General features: G+C 41.0%; 1 protein-coding gene and 10 non-coding genes across 11 annotated transcripts in view; 10 read left to right on the top strand and 1 right to left on the bottom strand.

The window, feature by feature from the left end:
* Positions 1–22623, bottom strand: part of LOC120568723 (contactin-associated protein-like 4) — a 202240-nt gene that overhangs the window by 85716 nt on the left and 93901 nt on the right. Inside the window, exons 9-10 of the mRNA XM_039816408.1 lie at positions 21430–21579; positions 20939–21110 (exon numbers count right to left, since the gene is read on the bottom strand). Of these exons, the coding sequence (XP_039672342.1) occupies positions 20939–21110; positions 21430–21579 (322 nt within the window). The remainder of the gene's footprint in view (positions 1–20938; positions 21111–21429; positions 21580–22623) is intronic.
* Positions 51–133, top strand: trnal-caa. The gene has a single exon. It is a non-coding gene; the product is annotated as a tRNA-Leu (tRNA).
* On the top strand, positions 6081–6151 carry trnal-uaa. The gene has a single exon. It is a non-coding gene; the product is annotated as a tRNA-Leu (tRNA).
* trnal-uaa lies at positions 8765–8847 on the top strand. Its single transcript has one exon. It is a non-coding gene; the product is annotated as a tRNA-Leu (tRNA).
* On the top strand, positions 9217–9299 carry trnal-caa. The gene has a single exon. It is a non-coding gene; the product is annotated as a tRNA-Leu (tRNA).
* trnal-uaa lies at positions 9552–9634 on the top strand. Its single transcript has one exon. It is a non-coding gene; the product is annotated as a tRNA-Leu (tRNA).
* trnal-caa lies at positions 12399–12481 on the top strand. Its single transcript has one exon. It is a non-coding gene; the product is annotated as a tRNA-Leu (tRNA).
* On the top strand, positions 12734–12816 carry trnal-uaa. Its single transcript has one exon. It is a non-coding gene; the product is annotated as a tRNA-Leu (tRNA).
* On the top strand, positions 13185–13267 carry trnal-caa. The gene has a single exon. It is a non-coding gene; the product is annotated as a tRNA-Leu (tRNA).
* Positions 13520–13602, top strand: trnal-uaa. The gene has a single exon. It is a non-coding gene; the product is annotated as a tRNA-Leu (tRNA).
* trnal-caa lies at positions 20443–20525 on the top strand. Its single transcript has one exon. It is a non-coding gene; the product is annotated as a tRNA-Leu (tRNA).

Below are 22623 nucleotides of genomic sequence, written 5' to 3' on the forward strand. Positions count from 1 at the left end.
CAGGTAACAACAGGGTCAGTTTGTGGCATTCAGAGTTCGTAGCTGACTCCACCAGGATGGCCGAGTGGTTAAGGCGTTGCACTCAAGATGCAATGGACAGTTGTCCTCGTGGGTTCAAGTCCCACTCCTGGTATTAGCGTTGTAAAAGTAACACTTTGTAAAAGTAACACTTTTACAACGTTTTTTAGACTAACAACAACAACAACAACAGAAACCTACCTTCATTTTTGAACAACCTGGTTCACCGATTCAGATGTGTTAGAAAATACCCTTCTCCACATTGGGATGCAGTTTCGACCATTTTGTTATTTAAAGGTCCCATGGCATGAACATTTCACTTTATGAGGTTTTTTAACATTAATATGCATTACCCCAGCCTGCCTATGGTCCCCCAGTGGCTAGAAATGGTGATAGGTGTAAACCGAGCCCTGGGTATCCTGCTCTGCCTTTGAGAAAATGAAAGCTCAGATGGACCAATCAGGAATCTCCTCCTTATGAGGTCATAAGGAGCAAGGTTACCTCCCCTTTCTCTGCTTTGCCCACCCAGAGAATTTGGCCCACCCATGAGAGAGAGAGAGAGACATCATGGCTTTCAAACCAGCAAATTGGCAGTTGGTCAAGGCCACACCCCCACCCTCCACCTTGTCCCCCCCCCCTCTCCTCCTCAATAGCTACAGACACAGAAATAACACATCCTAAGGAAAGCTCATTGTGGGACTGGCTCTAGTGGCTGTAATTCTGCACCAAGGCTGAATTTCGGGAAAGAGACTTCAGATATAGTATTAGGGGACCACTAATGTCTGTATAAAAGAGACTTCAGATACAGTATTAGGGGACCACTAAGGTCTGTATAAAAGAGATTTCAGATACAGTATTAGGGGACCACTAAGGCCTATATAAAAGAGACTTCAGATACAGTATTAGGGGACCACTAAGGAATATATAAAAGAGACTTCAGATACAGTATTAGGGGACCACTAAGGTCTATATAAAAGAGACTTCAGATACAGTATTAGGGGACCACTAAGGTCTATATAAAAGAGACTTCAGATACAGTATTAGGGGACCACTAAGGCCTATATAAAAGAGACTTAAGATACAGTATTAGGGGACCACTAAGGCCTATATAAAAGAGACTTAAGATACAGTATTAGGGGACCACTAAGGTCTATATAAAAGAGATTAAGATACAGTATAAGGAAAAAAAAAACCCTAAAAAAAAAAAAAAAAAAAAAAAAAGAAGGGACCCCTAAAATTTTTTTTAAAAAAAAAAAAAAAAAAAAAAAGGGGGCCCCCAAAATTTATTTAAAAAAAAAAAAAAAAAAAAGGAGCTTCCTTTTTAACTGTTTTTTGGGGGGGGTTTTTATATAAATTTTTTTTTTTTTTATTTTGTTGTGTTGTTGTTTTTTTTTTATGATGGTTTTTTTTTTTTGCTGCTGTTAATGGAGTGTTTGCTTTGTCTAATAACACCCTTTGCAACTGGCAACAATAATAACACACACACACACAAACATAGACACCTATAATATAGCCTGCTATAATAACCTACTTGGAAGTATGACCGCGCCGCTGCCGTTGAGTCCATTTTCCGCCTGACATTACCATGGGAACAATATATCCCACGGGCCCAAAATGCAATCAGCAGGATTACAGTGAAAGAAGGGTAATTCTTTTTCTCTCTTTCCTGGAAAACAGGATTGTTGGAGGTTTGTCCCAGGGAGCAGTGAGATGTGTGCGGGAACTGTAGTCTGCTGAATAATAATCAAATTCACGCAGAAACAGGGAGGCATTTCATTAAAACCACTCGAGCAGATTCTCCTTATCTGGCAAGGATATGTTAGTTTAATATTTGTGTGCATGTTGGTGTTTACATGCGGTATGTGTGTGTCTTTGTGTGTGTGAGTACTTGTGCGCTATGCCCTAGAGGAGGGTTTATAATTGTTGTAATTGTTTCATTAATTGTACTGCTATTTGGCGTGAACCCAAAACAGGAATAAGATTTGTTCTGTGCTCCCACATCTCTTTCATTTCATGAGGCTGAAATTATTGCTCTGATCCCACATTGTCATTGATGATATATACATGTATATCTTCATCATCTTATCATCAATGACTCACATTGAAAATATTTATCATAAGGCCCATGAGGTTCAATTCATTTCAAATTAACTTCAGATACGGATGTTGTACAAACATCAGTGCCAACATAAGTTGCATTAGATTGTATCTAAAACCCTAAAATTAATGTGTTTTTATTAACAGACAGCAAGTAGTATGTTACTTCGATTGGATCATCATTTTAGATCATCACCCATTCCACCCATCCAAACATTAAAGATCGTTGTCAATTTTCATCTTTTTTTGGGGGCTTTTCCACCTTTAATTTTTGACAGGACAGCTAAGTGAGAAAGGGGGAAGACATGCAGGAAATCGTCACAGGTCAGATTCAAGCCCTGGACCACTGCGTCGAGGCATAAAGCTCTCCATACATGTGCACCTGCTCTATCACTGAGCCAACCCGGCCACAGTGAATTTTCATCTTAAAAATGTCATTGATAAATCAATGTCTAAATTGTTTCTGAGGAGTGTAGCAATGCTTCTGTCTCCAAAGCCAGACAATAAACTCATTACCCTCTTTTTGAGTCTTTGTCTTTTTGTGTCTTCCTCTCCATAGTCAGTTAATGGGCTTTGCCATCCAACCCGCCTCCCCCCACCTCCCCCGAGCCCCTACACACACACACACACACACACACACACACACACACACACACACACACACACACACACACACACACACACACACCTTCCCATGTCTCTCTATGTGGAGATGACTCCATTAGAAATATCATTTATATAATGTACCTTGACATTTTTACCCACATATTACTATAATTTCATGTATTACTGATGGATGGGTCTAGATGTCAATCAAAGACACAAAAGAACTAAAAATGAAAAAGACAATTTCAAACCGAGCAGCTGACTGCCAGATATCTACACTGAAAAATAATTGTGAATTGTACAAGGGAGATAGTGTGTGTGTGTGTGTGTGTGTGTGTGTGTGTGTGTGTGTGTGTGTGTGTGTGTTTGTGCTGGCTTATGCATGTTTGTGTGTGTTAGTGGTTGCACAGACTGGCTGACTAGCTCTTGATGTTAACACACGCAGGAGCTATGTGCTAATGTGAACGTTACAGGCTGTCAATCACTGGAATACAGCACGGAGCCCAACGGAGGAAGTATGAGTTGCGCTACACTTAATGGCCATTTAAAGTGTGTGCACCCATAACTAGGCATAAACCCAATGCATTGGTTGCCAATGAGGCCGGACAATAAACTTTAGAACTTTTGATTGACTGACTGTCACGGAGATGCGCGGCGCAGCTTCGGACATAATTACCGGGACTGGTGTTCGTATAGTTACCAAAAAAGAAACCAAATAGTGTGAGTAGCAGTGTCGAATCCCAAACTGAAATACGGGTAATGTTAATTAAGCTCACTGCTCAAGCGCTTGCTGATAAATTGGACAGTTTGCAAAATGCTAGAAAGGCTAAAGCAAGTGTCTTACGAAAATCAATACAAGGGTTGATATTAAAGGGTGATAAAATCCAAGTATATAGAATGCAAAGCATTCCATTCTCCTGTGATTTTATAAGTAATGACTGAAAAGAATGACGCCATCAGTGTCTAGTCAACGTCGACTTGACTTTCATCACATCATGCAACCCCTAGTGTGTGTGTGTGTGTGTGTGTGTGTGTGTGTGTGTGTGTGTGTGTGTGTGTTTCCTTGATGGTGCAGTCTCTCTCTAACGTGGCTGCCTCACCTCACAATACGTATTGCTCTGCCAGCAAAGAAAAGGAAAGAAAATTGATGTTACAAAATAACAAAAAGTTGCTTCTCAAACGATTCTGCATAACAAAACGATCAAGGAGAGAAGAAATATTTCTGCTTCAGAACCAACACACTGTTTGACAGAACAATGCTGCTGTTGCTCTCTTCGTTCTTTTCGTCTGGACAGCGCTGTTTACATAATTCTGCTTTGATGCTGCAGTAGACAGAATTTCCCCCCCGGTTTTCTGTCTAAATGAGATTGTGAAACAGGTAAAGGGCAAAACAAGCTTTAAAAATGGTTGACTTCAGAAAACAAAATTACACTTGTTAAATAAAACAACGCAAAACAAGTTCTTATGTAATGGTATGATTCCGGTCATAGAAAATCATATATTTCTTCCTTTCTTACCATGTCATCATGTCTGATATACATGGATGTAATTCTACCATGTGCTAATCAAAGTTTCAAGAGACGAATGTTAGTTTGTGTCATGTTACCGTAATGCATACAGTACGCTCTGTTCAGACTCCTCTTACAACTGTTGTGTTTCAGTGCTCTTGATTGCTGTATTGGACATATGCTTTTTTTAGCTGTTCAAAGGCAGCAGTGTCAATGACTGAACTTATAATAGATAGTCCTGAATGACCAGTGACCAGTTTCACAGCACAATAGTACCACCCAATCACAGAACATTAGGGCCAGACTTGGCACAAAGCGGGTGGAAAAAATATTATGCCTGAGTGACGCAAAGCTGTAAATAGACTAAAGCTTTTTGATCATGAGTTGGTATATCAAACTTTTGCCAAATCCTGTTGGATTTGTGTGACAATCCGTCCAATGTCTTCATATCGTTATGTCATGAGGATGGCTGAGTTACTTTGTACAACTCGTATTCACCATGAGACTGGGAAGGAGGGGATACAACTCTCACCAGGATGGCCGAGTGGTTAAGGCATTAACCACACATTTTCATCTTCATATTGATCTTCTATCACCATTGACCACTCAAATCTGACGGCACCAGGATGGCCGAGTGGTTAAGGCGTTGCACTCAAGATGCAATGGACAATTGTCCTCGTGGGTTCAGGATTTCAAAGAACAATGGGCCTCATTCACCAATATCTTAAATATGTTCTTAAGAAGGTTCCTAAGAAAAGTCTACGTCGGATTCATGACGTGTTCTTAAACAGCAGAATTGTTCCCACCTGTGTTCTTAGGATTTTTCCCCAAAAATTCCCATATAAGGACATGACACTTCCGGTGCACCTCCTGGGAGACTGCGTTAGAGATGGTCAGAGCCGCGGTGGAGGAAGTACTGAATCTCAGTACTTAAATAAAAGACATATTTACTTAGTAAAAAGTAAAAGTAGAAGATGTCCACTACCACAAACAAGGCCTGGCTTTTATAAGAAGTTCCTATCCTAACCAGCATAAAACGGAAATATGTTGTTAGAGTATATATATCTACGGCAACCAAACTTCACTGGTGAGACAAACGTGTGATGGTCCGGAAGACGTTTTGGCAGGGGGAAAAACTGATCAGAAAATATAACGGAACATTGTAGAAATGTAGTGGAGTAGAAAGTATAGATAATTGCTGCAAAATGTAGCAAAGTAAAAGTCAAAAGCTGACTATGCACTATTGAGTCTACTTAAGTAAAGTACAGATAAGTGACAAATGTACTTAAGTACAGTTACAAAGAATTTGTACTTTGTTACATTCTACCACTGCATTTTGGCCCTATAAATAGCGATCAATCACCAAATAACGCAGGATTTAATCAGTTTAATTGCTGATGTAAATTGCAGTGTTAGTGTTTTTTTGCATAATATGATTTTTTTTTTCAACAAATGATCAGAAATACATTACAGTACAATACTATCATTGTAAACGACTGTAGAATTAAATAAAATAGAGTAATCAATCATTTGGAGCAAAGTGTCATCACTCAAATGTGCGTAAGAGTGCTTTTCAGTGTTCGTAGATTTTGTTCTTAGCTAAGAACAAATCCAAGTTAAGAAAACATGCCAGAATCTTTGTAAAAAGTGCGTAAGAAGGGTTTAAGAACACATTTCTTCGTAAGAACGGTTGGTGAATGAGGCCCAATGACTGAACTTGTAATAGATAGTCCTGAGTGACCAGTTACCAGTTTTGCATTGTGTACTTGGCCATTCACAGCACAATAGTACCACCCAATCATTATGATGAGCTCTTCAGAACGAGACTGGGAAGAAGGGTCTTCAACTCTCACCAGGATGGCCGAGTGGTTAAGGCGTTGGCCTTAAGATCCAATGGGTGGGTTCGAACCCCACTTCTGGTAGTAGGTCCACTACAAGATCTTCGTAGTGAAAGATACCTAGTCAGGGCCCGAGCGCAGACAGCGGCGAAGGCCCTATTTAAACTGAAGGAATTATTTTCTGCAAATGAATTGGCTTTTTGAGGGGCTTAACATATTCAAAAACTCACCAGATTTGGCGGTCGCATCAAGTCTGGTGAAAATGTACGTATTTTAAGGGTTTCGGGTAGAGTCCGGATCTCAACACGTCTGCTTCCTCTTTCTCTATCTCTCTTCTGCCCACTTACCACACACACACACACACACACACACTGAGCTCTCAGGAGCCGCAGCACCATTTTACAACAAATGCCTTATCGCGCTGATGTGACCGAGCCCGACCCGACCCCGACCATAAGTTCTAAATATCTGTCCGAACCCGGCCCGGCCCGTCGGGTACCATCGGGACCCGTCGGCCTCGGGTCGGGTATCCATGCCTTAGTTTCGGGAATAGCCGCACAAAAATGACTCGCTAGTGCCCCCTAGAAAGTTAAAAACATTGAGCCCCTGCAGTGCGTTTAACGTAGACGCACGAAACTTGGTACACATATGTAGCATGTCAAGATGTACAAAAAACTTCATTAGAGCCATACCCTAAACCCAACATGAAGTCCGCCATTTTGATTTCAAAGTTCGAAATTAGTGCGATTTTGGCCATTTCCACATGTCGTACTTTAACGAACTCCTCCTAGAGATTTCATCCGATCAACTTCAAACTCGGTCTTTGCCATCTTAAGAAGTTAAAGATGAAAAGTTGTTAAAAGAAAAACTTTTCGTCATAGGGCGTGGCCGTGGCGGGGCGGCCATTTTGTGCGTTTCGCCACTGAAACAGGAAGTGGGTGAAACTCGAGTGTACGTTGTCCAACTGGCTCGGAACTTTTCAGGATTCATAAGAGTCCAACCCTGAGGACAAATAAAGGCTGATATTTACTTAAAGTCATAGCGCCCCCTAGTGGCAACAGGAAGTAGGCCTAAAAGTCAAGGTGCTATACTTTAACGAACTCCTCCTAGAGATTTCATCTGATGGACTTCAAACGTGGTCTGTACCATCCCAACACCTTAACGATGAAAAGTTATTAAAGGAAAACTTTTCGTCAGATGGTGTGGGCGTGGCAGCCATTTTGAGTGTTTAGCGATGGATAAAGAAGTTGTTGTAACTTGAGTCGTATCTACCCGAAATTTCTCACGATGGACAAGGGTCCAGGCCTGAGGACACCTACAGGCCAAAACAGGAAGTGCACCTTATATGACAAACATCATCCAATTTACATGAAACTCATAATGTGTGGTCTACATGTGATACTGAGCCGCCCCCTATACTTTAACCATGCCCACTTACTCAGGCCACGCCCCCTTTCATAACATTTTTACCGTTTAAGGTAGAATCTTGTGTGAGGTATCATTGAACTCAGCAGAGACTTCCTTCTTCATTGGTGATGTTTGGCCCGCCCCCTATGTTCAAGTCACGCCCCCTTTCATACATGCTGACCCATCTAAGGTATGGTCTTGTATGAGGTATCATTGAACTCAGCAGAGACTTCCTTTTTAATTGGTGATGGTTTGACCTGCCCTCTATGCTTAGCCATGCCCCTTTTCACAGCTAATGAACCGTATGACGTAGAGTCTTGTGTGAGGTATCGTTGAACTCGGCGGGGAGTTCCCTTTTCATTGTTGACGATTTGCGGCGTCTGAGTGCCGCGCAAATGCATGGTCGCAAGGAGCGGCATCCGCCGGTAACCCTGATGCGCGCAGAGGCGAGAGGGCCGTCCATCGCTGCTCGCAGCTTTAATTGAGTTTTACATTCATATTCTGCTCCTTGTATGTTAGTCTCCCATTGACAGACTTTACATTCTAGGATAGGAGAGAAGAAACGTTCTGTTTTGTTTGCCAATCATCGTGGCAGCGCTAAACTCCATCAACAAGTGTGTAAGGTACCAGCAGGGTTGGTCTTTGGCATTCAGGGCAGCTATGGCAGAGTGCATAAGGTGTTGCACTCAAGCTGCAAAGGGCAGTTTATGGTTCAAATTCTACTCCTGGTATTGTGTTGCTTTTTAGCGAATTTTCAACGAATAATGTATGAAGTTCAAACAAAATGTGACTTAAGCTACGTTCACACTGCATGTTAATGCCTAATTCAGATTTTTTTTTTTGCCTGTTCACATGACCTTTTAAAATGTGGCCTATATCAGATTCCAGTGTGAACTGTTTGCGGTTTCGAACTGACCCACATGCGCAAAAGAACAATAACAATGACATCAGATGCAGCATGCTGTTGCACTAAAGTTAGACAGGTTATGGAGGAAGTAAGCATTTTCACTTTTTTTTCAAAATGTTTGTGTAACGGCAGCCATAACATTAATGAGCAGGTGCTGAGGAGGAGAAGAATGAAGAGAAAGAGAGACAAATTGGCTTTTTTGGCCTTTTGCAGGGTTTTGGCTGCAAATTCACTACAGAGGTCTGTGTGACCAGACGACTGATTTGCATGTCAGGACTGCTACGGGCCTCCACCAGAGTTTCCTCTGGCTTAGCCCTGCCCAGGCATGGGTCCTATCGCACGCGCTCACGCTCCACCTCCCCAATGGTGCGCCTGAGGAAGGCACCAGGATGGCCGAGTGGTTAAGGCGTTAGACTTAAGATCCAATGGGCAAAAGCCCTCGTGGGTTCGAACCCCACTCCTGGTAGTAGGTCCGCCACAAAATCTTCATAGTGAGAGATACCTAGTTGAGTTTTACATTCAAATTGTGCTCCTATCGCACGCGCTCACGCTCCACCTCCCCAACGGTGCGTCCGAGACTGGCCGGTGGTGCGCCTGACCCCGAGGGACCGGGATCCCACATTTGATTGTTCACACTACTTATGAAGAAGTCTGACCTGGTCACTTGACCCCCAAAAAATCGGATTTGGGCCACTTTTGCCTGCAGTCTGAACATAGCCTTAATACCCTGATGGAATCTTTATTCATATCATGCAGAGATAGACCTTACTGACATGTTGTGCATTGAATCTTCATACTGATCTTCTATTGCCATTGACAGCTCAAAGCTGAAGGCACCAGGATGGCCGAGTGTTTAAGGCGTTGCACTCAAGATGCAATGGACGTTTGTCCTCGTGGGTTCAAGTCCCACTCCTGGTATTCTAAGGTAACTTCTATATTGGGAATAGTTATAGAAGCAACAGCAGGTCTTAAACTTTCAAAATACCAATATCAGTTACTGTAACAACACTCTGTCTATGTGTATTGGCTACATGTTTCAAAGAACAGTGACTGAACTTATAATAGATAGTCCTCAGTTACCAGTTTTGGCCATTCACAGCACACTAGTACCACCCAATCATTATCATGAGCTCTTCACGACGAGACTGGGAAGAAGGGTCATCAGCTATCACCAGGATGGCCGAGTGGTTAAGGCGTTGGACTTAAGATCCAATGGGCAAAAGCCCTCGTGGGTTCAAACCCCACTCCTGGTAGCAGGTCCACTACAAGATCTTCATAGTGAGAGATTCCTTGTTGAATTTTACATTCAAATTGTGCTCCTATCGCACGCGCTCACGCTCCACCTCCCCAACGTTGCGTCCAAGACTGGCCGGTGGTGCTCCCGAAACCCGAGGGACCGGGATCCCACCTCAGCCGGCGTGCGCCATCCCTCACTTTCATTGTGCCACAGGGCGACCCTCTGACTCGTACGCGCGTAGACTCCTTGGTCGGGTGGGATGCTGACATCGCCGCAGACCCCTGATGCCTTTTATTTGATTTTCTACATAGCAATAGTTTATTTGATGACTTTCAATCAGGATTTAGAAAGAATCATAGCACAGAGACGGCACTGGTGAAAATTACTAACGACCTTTTAACTGCTGCAGACAAAGGTCTTGTCTCCATTCTTGTTTTACTAGATCTTAGTGCTGCATTTGACACTATTGACCATTCAATCCTGTTACAGAGATTGGAACACTTGGTTGGCATTAAAGGAATTGCTCTGAGTTGGTTTAGGTCCTATTTCTCTGATCGATCTCAATTTGTGAATGTTAATGATAAATCCTCCAAGTACGCTAAAGTTAGCCATGGGGTTCCTCAAGGCTCAGTGCTTGGACCAATTCTATTCTCCTTATATATGCTTCCTCTAGGCAATATTATTAGAAAACACTCAATTAACTTTCACTGTTATGCGGATGACACCCAATTATACTTGTCAATCAAACCAGACGAAACCAGTCAGCTAGCTAAATTTCAAGCGTGCATTAAGGATATAAAATCCTGGATGACCTATAATTTTCTGATGTTAAACCCTAACAAAACTGAAGTTATTGTGCTGGGCCCTAAACACCTCCGAACTTCATTATCTAAAGATATAGCTACTCTGGATGGTGTTGCCCTGGCCTCCAGCACCACTGTTAGAAATTTAGGAGTTATCTTTGATCAGGATATATCCTTTAATGCCAATCTAAAACAAACCTCAAGAACAGCCTTTTTTCATCTTCGTAACATTGCCAAAATTAGGAATATCCTGTCTCAAAACGACGCGGAAAAACTAGTCCATGCATTTGTTACTTCCAGGCTGGACTATTGTAATTCCCTACTGTCAGGTTGCTCAAATAAGTCTCTTAAGACTCTCCAGCTGATCCAGAATGCTGCAGCGTGTTCTCACAAGAACTAAGAAAAGAGATCATATTTCTCCTGTATTAGCTTCTCTGCATTGGCTTCCTGTTGAATCCAGGATTGAGTTTAAAGTCCTTCTCTTGACCTACAAAGCTCTAAATGGTCTAGCACCATCATATCTAGAAGAGCTCCTAATACCCTATTGTCCCACTAGAGCACTGCGCTCCCAGAATGCAGAGTTACTGGTGGTACCTAGAGTCTCTAAAAGTAGAATGGGAGCTAGAGCCTTCAGTTATCAGGCTCCTCTCCTATGGAACCAGCTCCGATCTGGGGGTCGGGGGCAGAAACTGTCACCTCATTCAAGAATGAACTTAAAACTCTCCTATTTGATAAAGCTTATAGTTAGGAGTGAGGAGTTGCAGTGTTCACCTAACTGGCCCAACTGCTTCTCTTCATAATTGTTAGATTAATAATACATAACAAAGTAGAGGGAGGCGGCCAGCCAAGCCAGATCCGGCAGGGGAGAGTTCTAAGCCCGAAAAAGCTACCTCTCCTTATGACCTGTCTCTCTTAGTTACCTGTTATAGTTACGCTGTTATAGTTCTAGACTGCCGGGGACTTCCTTCCTTTGACACACTGAGCTGCTCTTTTCTCTTCTCCTTCTATTACTGTTACTATTACTATTACTATTACTATTTGTGTGCAGCCCGTCCCAGAAATTACTAAGTTACTAAAGTTACTAATCCTAGCTTTTGGGGAGTTTACTCCCCGGAGTCCTTATGCTTTTTTCCCCCAGCGTATTTCCTTGGAGAACGTTGGCACCAAGATCCTGGTCGCAGCTGTCGCCGTGGTCCTGCTGCACTCCCTGCTGAACTCAGCGATGCCCTGCAATGTCATGCTGTGTCCTGCTGAACCCTGCAGCTTCCCGCTACATCCAGTCACTGTTCCATTATTAATGTGACTACTATCTCCACTGTTCATCACACCCCCCAACCGCTCGTCAGACACCGCCTACCAAGAGCCTGGGTCTGTCCGAGGTTTCTTCCCAAGAGGGAGTTTTTCCTCGCCACTGTCGCACTGCTTGCTCTTGAGGGAATTACTGGAACTGTTGGAATTGTTGGGGCTTTGTAAATTATAGAGTGTGGTCTAGACCTACTCTATCTGTAAAGTGTCTCGAGATAACTTATGTTATGATTTGATACTATAAATAAAATTGAATTGAATTGAAAATTGAATTTTACGTGAGCTGATCCCCGCAGAGAGAGAGGCCGCAGTGAGGGTTATTGAGGTAAAAGTTGCATCAAATCCGCCTTGGTTGTTCACACTGCGGCCGTATTGAAAAAAATCTAATCTGGGTCTGATTCAGTACTACATATGGAAGTGGCCTGAATCTGATTTGAAAAAATCTGATCTGGGCTACATTTGATTGTTCACACTACTTATGAAGAAGTCTGACCTGGTCACTTGACCCCCAAAAAATCGGATTTGGGCCACTTTTGCCTGCAGTCTGAACGTAGCCTTAATACCCTGATGGAATCTTTATTCATATCATGCAGAGATAGACCTTACTGACATGTTGTGCATTGAATCTTCATACTGATCTTCTATTGCCATTGACAGCTCAAATCTCAAGGCACCAGGATGGCCGAGTGTTTAAGGCGTTGCACTCAAGATGCATTGGACGTTTGTCCTCGTGGGTTCAAGTCCCACTCCTGGTATTCTAAGGTAACTTCTATATTGGGAATAGTTATAGAAGCAACAGCAGGTCTTAAACTTTCAAAATACCAATATCAGTTACTGTAACAACACTCTGTCTATGTGTATTGGCTACATGTTTCAAAGAACAGTGACTGAACTTATAATAGATAGTCCTCAGTTACCAGTTTTGGCCATTCACAGCACACTAGTACCACCCAATCATTATCATGAGCTCTTCACGACGAGAATGGGAAGAAGGGTCTTCAAATATCACCAGGATGGCCGAGTGGTTAAGGCGTTAGACTTAAGATCCAATGGGCAAAAGCCCTCGTGGGTTCGAACCCCACTCCTGGTAGTAGGTCCGCTACAAAATCTTCATAGTGAGAGATACCTAGTTGAGTTTTACATTCAAATTGTGCTCCTATCGCACGCGCTCACGCTCCACCTCCCCAACGGGGCGTCCGAGACTGGCCGGTGTGCCCCACGACTCCGGAGGACCGGATCCCACATTTGATTGTTCACACTACTTATGAAGAAGTCTGACCTGGTCACTTGACCCCCAAAAAATCGGATTTGGGCCACTTTTGCCTGCAGTCTGAACGTAGCCTTAATACCCTGATGGAATCTTTATTCATATCATGCAGAGATAGACCTTACTGACATGTTGTGCATTGAATCTTCATACTGATCTTCTATCACCATTGACAGCTCAAAGCTGAAGGCACCAGGATGGCCGAGTGGTTAAGGCGTTGCACTCAAGTTGCAATGGACGTTTGTCCTCGTGGGTTCAAGTCCCACTCCTGGTATTCTAAGGTAACTTCTATATTGGGAATAGTTATAGAAGCAACAGCAGGTCTTAAAGTTTCAAAATACCAATATCAGTTACTGTAACAACACTCTGTTTATGTGTATTGGCTACATGTTTCAAAGAACATTGACTGAACTTATAATAGATAGTCCTCAGTTACCAGTTTTGGCCATTCACAGCACACTAGTACCACCCAATCATTATCATGAGCTCTTCAAGACGAGACTGGGAAGAAGGGCCATTAACTATCACCAGGATGGCCGAGTGGTTAAGGCGTTGGACTTAAGATCCAATGGGCAAAAGCCTTCGTGGGTTCGAACCCCACTCCTGGTAGTAGGTCAACTACAAGATCTTCATAGTGACAGATACCTAGTTGAGTTTCACATTCAAAATTCTAGGATAGGAGAGAAAAAAACGCTCTGGTTTTTTTGCATTTCTTTAAACCAATAGCGCCAATCATCGTGGCTAAGCTCCATCAACAAGTGTGTAAGGTACCAGAGGGTTTGTTTATTTGTTTATTTAGGATCCTCATTAGCTATTCTTCCTGAGGTCCTTACAACTCACTTGTAACTGTGACAATGCAATAATACACACACATAACATCATAAACAAATTAAAAATAAAAAGTTTTAAAACGAAAACTAAACATACACTATAATTTCTTGACAACATACACACACATAAGACAAGGACAGACACATAGCTCCACCAGTGCAGTTATCGAACATTCCGTACTTTTAGGTTGAACAACTTTTTATTTATTTTTTTTTTTTTTTATAAACAGGTACATCCACATACTATTGTACTATAACATGGCTTTCATACTCTCTGGACACATCTCACAATTTCACAAACATACATATATTTTGTTAAACCTCAACCAATGTTTCTTTTTCTACTCAACTTATTTAAACAATAAATAGGTTTTAACTAAACTTTTAAATCTCCTTTTACTGCTTTCCTGTGTTATTTGTTCAGGTAACACATTCCATTCTTGCATTGCTCTATACATGACCTACGCTTAACAATATTAGTCTTTGCTTTTGGTAAAGTAAAGTTACCTCTTGTAGCATGTCTAGTCGCATAGTCATGTATATCTAAACTAAAAGGTAATTTATTATACAAAATAGATGGTTTCTTTGTAACAAGAATATTCCTAAAAAAAACACATAATGAATAAAATATCAAATGCTGGTGTAAAATCAAGCATAATAGCACCTACTAATTTCTTTTGTTCAATATCTCTCAGCCAGTCATCAGTCATATGAGTTAGAGCAGTAGCTGTTGAGTATCCCTTTCTATAAGCATGTTGACAATCAGTTGTTAAGTCATTCAAAGAAAAATATTCCATAATCTGCTCACATACTATACTCTCCATAATTTTACTCAACACAGGCAATAGACTTATCGGACGACTATTTGACCCAGAGAATGGTAACCTTACATTTTTAGGCAATGGAATTATTTTAGCAATTTTCCATTCCTGAGGGCATAGACATTCACTTAAACTTTGGTTTATAATATGACAGATAACAGGGGCAATTAAGTCTGCAACCAAGTTAAGAAGTTTACCATCAAGGCCGTCCACACCTGGTGGTTTATCTTTACAAGTTTTCAACATTTTTTCTACTTTATTAATATTTACTCCAACAAATTTAAAATTACAATCTTTGCCGCTCATGATTTTCTCTTTTATTAATGAATAAGAGATCTCATTGTCTATTTCTGTCATATTATTTCTTAAATCATTTATTTTATATATAAAATAATTATTAAGGTGGTTTGCGATCTCCACTGGTTTTGTGAGGAAATTTCCATGATTCTCCAAAAAAGATGGAGTTTGTTTAGTGCTCTTTCCCATTAAGCTGTTCAACGTATTCCATAATCTTTTACTATCATTTTTAATATCATTAATCCTGGCTTTATAATACATTTTCTTTTTCTTTCTATTTAAATTAGTTAAAAAGTTTCTTAGTTTATGGTAGATTTGCCAATCTGATTGATAACCAGATCTTATTGCTGTTAATTTTGCTAAATCGCGTTCCACCATATGTTCCTTTAACTCCTTATCTAACCATGGTGTACTGACGCTTCTGACCGTAAACTTCTTCACTGGAGCATGCTTTTCAACGATAGGCATAAAAATACCAACAACGTTTATCAATGCTTCCTCAGGATTTGTTTTCAGTAATACATCTGACCAACATTTACATAATTTCTAAATCTGTCCTGATCAAACCATTTATATGATCTCTTTTGTATTATTTTCGGTCCAGGCTTCGGCACTTTTGCTCTTCTAACAACTGCAACTTAATTATGATCACTACAGCCAGTAGGTATCGGGGGGCAGAAACTGTCACCTCATTCAAGAATGAACTTAAAACTCTCCTATTTGATAAAGTTTATAGTTAGGGAGTGAGGAGTTGCAGTGTTCACCTAACTGGCCCAACTGCTTCTCTTCATAATTGTTAGATTAATAATACATAACAAAGTAGAGGGAGGCAGGCCAGCCAAGCCAGATCCGGCAGGGGGAGAGTTCTAAGCCCGAAAACGCTACCTCTCCTTATGACCTGTCTCTCTTAGTTACCTGTTATAGTTACGCTGTTATAGTCCTAGACTGCCGGGGGACTTCCTTCCTTTGACACACTGAGCTGCTCTCTCCTCTCCCTTTCTATTACTGTTACTATTACTATTACTATTTGTGTGCATTCCGTCCCAGAAATGCTTGTTACTAATCCTAGCTTCTGGGGAGTTTACTCCCCGGAGTCCTTATGCTTTTTTTTCCCCCAGCGTATTTCCTTGGAGAACGTTGGCACCAAGACCCTGGTTGCAGCTGTTGCCGTGGTCCTGCTGCACTCCCTGCTGAGCTCAGCGATGCCCTGCAATGTCATGCTGCGTCCTGCTGAACCCTGCAGCTTCCCGCTACATCCAGTCACTGTTCCATTATTAATGTGACTACTAATCGCAATGTTCATCAACCCGCTCGTCAGACACCGCCTACCAAGAGCCTGGGTCTGTCCGAGGTTTCTTCCCAAGAGGGAGTTTTTCCTCGCCACTGTCGCACTGCTTGCTCTTGAGGGAATTACTGGAATTGTTGGAATTGTTGGGGCTTTGTAAATTATAGAGTGTGGTCTAGACCTACTCTATCTGTAAAGTGTCTCGAGATAACTTATGTTATGATTTGATACTATAAATAAAATTGAATTGAATTGAATTGAATTATAGATAATGCTTTTGAGCATAGCTCAACTGCATTAGTAAAAATGTAGTCTATATTCAGATCTCCCGTAAAATAGATTTCATAAATGCCCTCACACCCATGTTCTAACATTTCACATACTTTCTTTAGATATTCACTATTTTCACTTGGTGGTCTATAACAGCAAACCAATCAACATGGGCTTCAAATGTGGCAGTTGTATTTGTAGCGATAGTGCCTCCACCTCCATTGGCATTAAATCATTTCTAATTTTAATTGGTATGTGATCCTGAATAAAAAATGCAACTCCTCCACCAAATGCATTTCTATCCCTCCTTACAATACAATATCCCTGTATATTCAAAGAAGCATCATCAAATGTAGAATCCAAATGTGTTTCTGACACAGCTAAAATATGAAATTGATTAAACATTAATATTTCAGAAATTTCAGTTAATTTATTTCTGATGCTACAGATATTAATATGAGCTATCTTCAAACCTTTTCTTGGCATTTTAGAGTGCTTCATCATTGTTTCAAGCAGTAATTGTTATCTTCCTGTTTATCTTATACCAACTGCATCGGAGCTCTCCCTAACCCACACTTAAACATACACATAATTATAAAACACACACAAACAAACAACCACACATACACATCCCTAACTGTATATGTATCTAACACAAATAAACATACACTTGCATTGTCACCTAAAACGTCCATATCTGCCAGCTTTTTTTTGCCAGTTAGCCAAGCTCCACTTTTAAATTTCATATTATCCTTCACTCCCTGAAAAACTCTGAATAAACAAAATTTAATTATAAATTTTACATATTTACATTAGTACGTTTATTCAAGACAATATAGCCTACTCATCCAGTTTAACAGAAAAGAGATACATTTATTATTATTATTTTTTTATGTATTTATTTGTTTTTATTATTTGTTATTTTATTTTTTTTTTATTTTTTTATTTTTTTCCTGGGAGCATCCATTTAATCCTTAATTAAAAGCAGTTCTTAACTTTAACTGTTTAAACTAAAAATACACATATTCAGCATCATATTGCCAGTTTTGTGTGGTCTACCCCTAAAAATCAACAGCAATGACAATTATTTCATTATTTACATGTTTACATCTTTTTTATCGTGAACTTCTCCAATGTCCAAAATGCAGTCTCTCTTTTAATTGGCCTAGTCCTTCTCAGCATCTGCCATTTTCAGTAAGTTTTTTCAGCAGGCCAAAAGAAGAAAAAAACAAAACAAAATACAAAATAATTCACCTTTTCATTTCCTTCGTTATTGTCCACCTCGGACTTCTCAGGATTTAATCACTTTATTCAAGTATGTCTCTGCCGCCTCCCTGTCCTTAAAGTATTTTGTCTCGCTCTTAAAGGTAATGATAAGAGTGGCTGGATGAATGATCCCATGTTTTATCCCAGCTTCACGCAGTTTGGCTCTGACATCCTGGAACTGCGATCTTTTCTTCGGCATCTCAGCAGTTAGATCTGGAAAGATCCTCACCTTCATTCCTCTAAAGTTAATCACTCCCTCTTCTTTGGCGATTTTAATAATAGCTTCTTTGATCGCATATCTTTGCATTCTTACCATCATCGCCCTGGCTCCCTCTCTTGTCAGCGGCCCGACTCAGTGGGCAATTTCCACTTCAGGCTCAGCTGGGAGGTTTTTCCCTTTAAAACCCTCCTTAAAAAAGTTTGCCATGAAGTCGGTGGGATTACCTTTTTCAACATCCCGATCCAGTCCAAACACCCGCAGATTAAACTTTCGGCTGTGTGTTTCCAGTCGTTCAGCTCTTTCTCTCAGCTCTTTATTCTCTTTTAGAAGAAATTCATTTGATTTCTCCAGTGATGTAATCCGATCCTCCATGCCTGAGAGAGATCGCTCAACTTCCACAAGTTGCATTCTTTTAGGTCTTCTCTCATACCATCCAGTTGAGGCTGTAACTTTTCTATTGCAGCATTAATCTCCTCTCTTATTATTAAACGCATTTGCGTGAACAGCTCACGCTGCCTCTCATCTGCTGCTTCTGTAGCCATTATTGCGGCAGGTGAATCAGCTGTTTGTATGAGTAAGTCTTTTTCCTTTGTCTTCCTCCTTTTGATGCCATAAAACCACTTCTATAACTTTCGCTTTTATGTCCACCTTATGTCATACTATTCTATGTAGAATCAACTGAATGTATAGTATTTTTCACAAGTTTTGGATATCAGTGTTCCTCGTGCTCAGCCCTTGCAGCCGGACATGATGTCAGGTCAGGTGTTTATCATGAAAAATGTCTTTGGCATTCAGGGCAGCTATGGCCGAGTGCCTAAGGTGTTGCACTCAAGATGTAATGGGCAGTTTATGGTTCAATTCCCACTCCTGGTATTATTCTGTTGCTTTTTTGAATTACAAGTTTCAAAGAATAATGTATGAAGTTCAAATGGTAAGTTTGGGACAGCAAACAGTGGAAGATCTTCAGCCTGACATCAACAGACCAAATGTGTTTTAGTCTGGAACCTCTCAATTAATTTCTGATTTCCAAGGGGCATTATCAATGGCGTGGACCAAAATGCCTCTGCAATTGGAGCCCCTAGTGACCAGTTCTGCCGGATGTAGATGGCCAATGACATTAGTGCAAGACTTGGCGCAAAGCAGCAGCAGCAAAAAATAATGCCTGAGCTACTCAAAGATGTGAATAAACTACAGCGTATAGAGATGAATATTAGAGATGGTGTATTAAACCTTTGCCAAATCCTGTCTGACGTATGGCAAACACATTTTTCTTCGCAAGAAAAAGCTTAACTTGCTGTTGATTGTTCTTCTTTTAGAGAAAATATACAGTCCAGTTCCTTTAATACTGAAGCGATAGCCACTTCAGAAAGTTCTATCAGCTGTAGCCATCTTTTTTGTTTTCAAAAAATGCCTCAACGGCACTACTCTTTACGGTCGTTGTCTCAAACACGCCTCATATTAGATAAATAGTTGTGATTGGTCCTGCACATCCCAGGCTGCTGGAAATCTATCCAAAGTGGAGAGGGACCAGACACATCTGATAGATGTGTCTATATATAATAATATAATAGATTCTGAATTTGCAGATTTGTCTGGTTCCCAGGCAAGAAGATCTTTGTTTTCTCAGTCTTATGGCATTTAAAGAAGCTACTCATCTCAACAAATTCACAATGGACATCAATCTCCCACTCAAGATCCCACTCCTGGTAAAAGTTCTATATTGTGAAAAATTGTGACGTAAAAAACATTAGCAGAACATTCTCAAAGTTTTAAAAGACAATTGTTAGTTAATATTATTGCAATACATAAACTCTGCTTAAGTGTATTGCTTCATTACAAGTTTAATAATGTATGAAGTTCAAAAGGTTAGTTTGGGACGTTTCTATTGAGTTTGAAGTTATAAGAGTCAAAACAAGTGGCAAATTGTCCTTGTTGCTTTAAACCTCACTCCTCAAGCACAATCAGCAATGTATGTTAAGGGACTTAGAAAAATATTCTTGTAAGGACAGAAGAGGTCAACACTTTAAATATACATTTTCTCAGCTTATCATCCATAAAACAATTACCTTTGACCTTTCATGCTCTGCATTTAATCTAACTGATTGGCTTGAGGGTTTGGATGTAAATCAAGGCACCTCTGACAACAATTGTGTTATAATACTCACATTCTAGCCTTCTTGCTGTTGGAAACTAATGGTTATAGTCACCAAGGATGGCCGAGTTGTTAAGAGGTTGGCCTTAAGATCCAATGGACATTTGTCCTCGAGGGTTATTGGATTGATTACATCAGAGGTAGTAGCAAATCCAAATAAGGTGTCTCAGAAAATTTTCAACAAAAGGTGACTTAATGCCCTGATGGAATCTTTACTCAGATCATGCAAAGATAGACCTTACTGACATGTTACGCATTTAATCTTTATATTGATCTTCTATCACCATTGAGACCACAAAGCTGAAGGTACCAGGATGGCCGAGTGGTTAAGGCGTTGCACTCAAGATGCAATGGACAGTTGTCCATGTGGGTTCAAGTCCCACTCCTGGTATTTGCTTTTTGATTACAGTGAAAGGAAATACAGTATGTGCAACAACTTCAAAAAATGGACTAAATATCCATGCCCGGTCTGACCAGGAAGGAATTCATAAATGCATACTCAGAAAATGGATCATGCTGGAAGCTTTGTGGAATCATAACTACTTCTCAGTGTACACTTTGGCAGAGTAGAGTTTTATTAAATTGGATGGTGTAACAGTCAATATTGAAAGCTATTCCTCCATGTTGGACTATGAGTCTGCATTCCCTCAAAGGTTAGCACTATCAAGAAGGCTTGCAATAACTTAGTTACAAAGCTCTGGGGGCTGTGCAGAATATTAGGGGAAGGTTACATCAGATGAAACAGCAAAGCAATAGAAATGTGTCTTAACAAATGCCAATGAACATTTTTTTTGGAAAACTGACCTGTCGATGATTCCACACATGTCGATCTGCAGGTTGCTGTAGACTCCCAGCTGCTTTTGCTGCACCATGATCAGGTTCACGTTTTGGTTGTCCAGAGTTAGGAGACGCATGCAGCCCTGGAAGACATTGAAGGGGTTTCTGCACTCCTGCCTGTCGTCTTCATTGGGACAGCCTGAAAAGACGAGAGAGGAAACCAATCAAAAAACATAAACTAAAACATGTTTTCATAGACGAGCTGACACATTTTAACATTATTACTCATATATTAAGACACACATATATACCTTGATCATGACTTGTGACTGTAATTGTTAATTTAGTTGCCAGAGATAATACTGCATTATGGGTAGAGATTCACAATTGTCCTGGTGTTTCCTCTGTGTAAACACAACATCATTCAGACCTTACATCGGTCAACCTACATATGGCTGTTTGATGCTGGACAGGGTTTAATTGCTCAGAGAGATACAGCTGACCAGTTTGACTCTTACCACCAAAGAAGAGTTGACTTTCTATGGTGACAGGAAATGAGGGGCTGGCTTGTGCGTTGCCTCCTTCTTCTTTATCTACAGCAATGCTCATTCGACCTCGTCTGCAGTTCAGCTCCACCGCATGCCACTGACCGTCATTCAGGGCAGAACCTGGGAACCAAATAGTCATTAACACACACTACTGGATACCTCCCCCCCCCAGAGAAAAACCTTAGATATTGTTACATTACATTAAATGTCATTTAGCTGACGCTTTTATCCAAAACGACTTACAATTAAGTGCTTTCAACCCTGAAGGTTCAAACTCCAGACAACAATTAGTTAAGTGCAAGTACATTAGCTCTAAATAAGCAAAGCTACAAAGAGCCATATGAAAGTGCAGGTTCAAGATATATTATTATTATTAGTTTTTATGTTTATCCGAGGTGTAGTCTAGAGATGTGTTTTTAGCCTTCTGCGGAAGATGCATAGGCTTTCGGCCATCCTGATGTCAATACGGAGCTCATTCCACCATTTAGGAACCAGGACAGCAAACAGTCGGATTTCGTTGAGTGATTAGTTCTCCCTTGCTGTGAGAGGGCAACAAGCAGGTTCGCTGATGCAGAGCGCAGTGGGCGGGTTGGGGTATAGGGTTTGACCATATCCTGGATGTATGCTGTGGCTGATCCGTTCATGGCCCTGTATGTAAGTACTAGTGCCTTGAAGCGGATGCGGGCAGCAATTGGTAACCAGTGAAGAGAGCGGAGGAGCGGTGTAGTGTGAGAGAACTTGGGGAGGTTGAACACAAGTCGAGCTGCTGCATTCTGAATGAGCTGCAGGGGCCGGATGGCACATGCAGGCAGGCCAATCAGGAGGGAGTTGCAGTAGTCTTGACGTGAGACGACTAGAGCCTGAACCAGAACCTGAGCCACCTTCTGCGTTAGAAGGGGACGTATCCTTCTGATGTTATGCAGCATGTATATTCACGATCTGGTAGTTGCAGCAATGTTGGCAGTGAAGGAGAGTTGGTCATCAAGTGTCGCACCCAGGTTTCTAGCAGTCTAGGTGGGGGCTACCACAGAGTTTTCAACTGTTATAGTCAGGTCCTGGGAAGGAAAGCCTTTCCCTGGAAGGAAAAGGAGCTCAGTCTTGTCATCCAAGAAGAAATGTCAGTCAGACAGGCCGAGCTACGTGCTGCTACTTGAGTTTCAGACT

The sequence above is a fragment of the Perca fluviatilis genome, chromosome 11 (assembly GCF_010015445.1).
Source record: "Perca fluviatilis chromosome 11, GENO_Pfluv_1.0, whole genome shotgun sequence".
Lineage (NCBI taxonomy): Eukaryota > Metazoa > Chordata > Actinopteri > Perciformes > Percidae > Perca > Perca fluviatilis.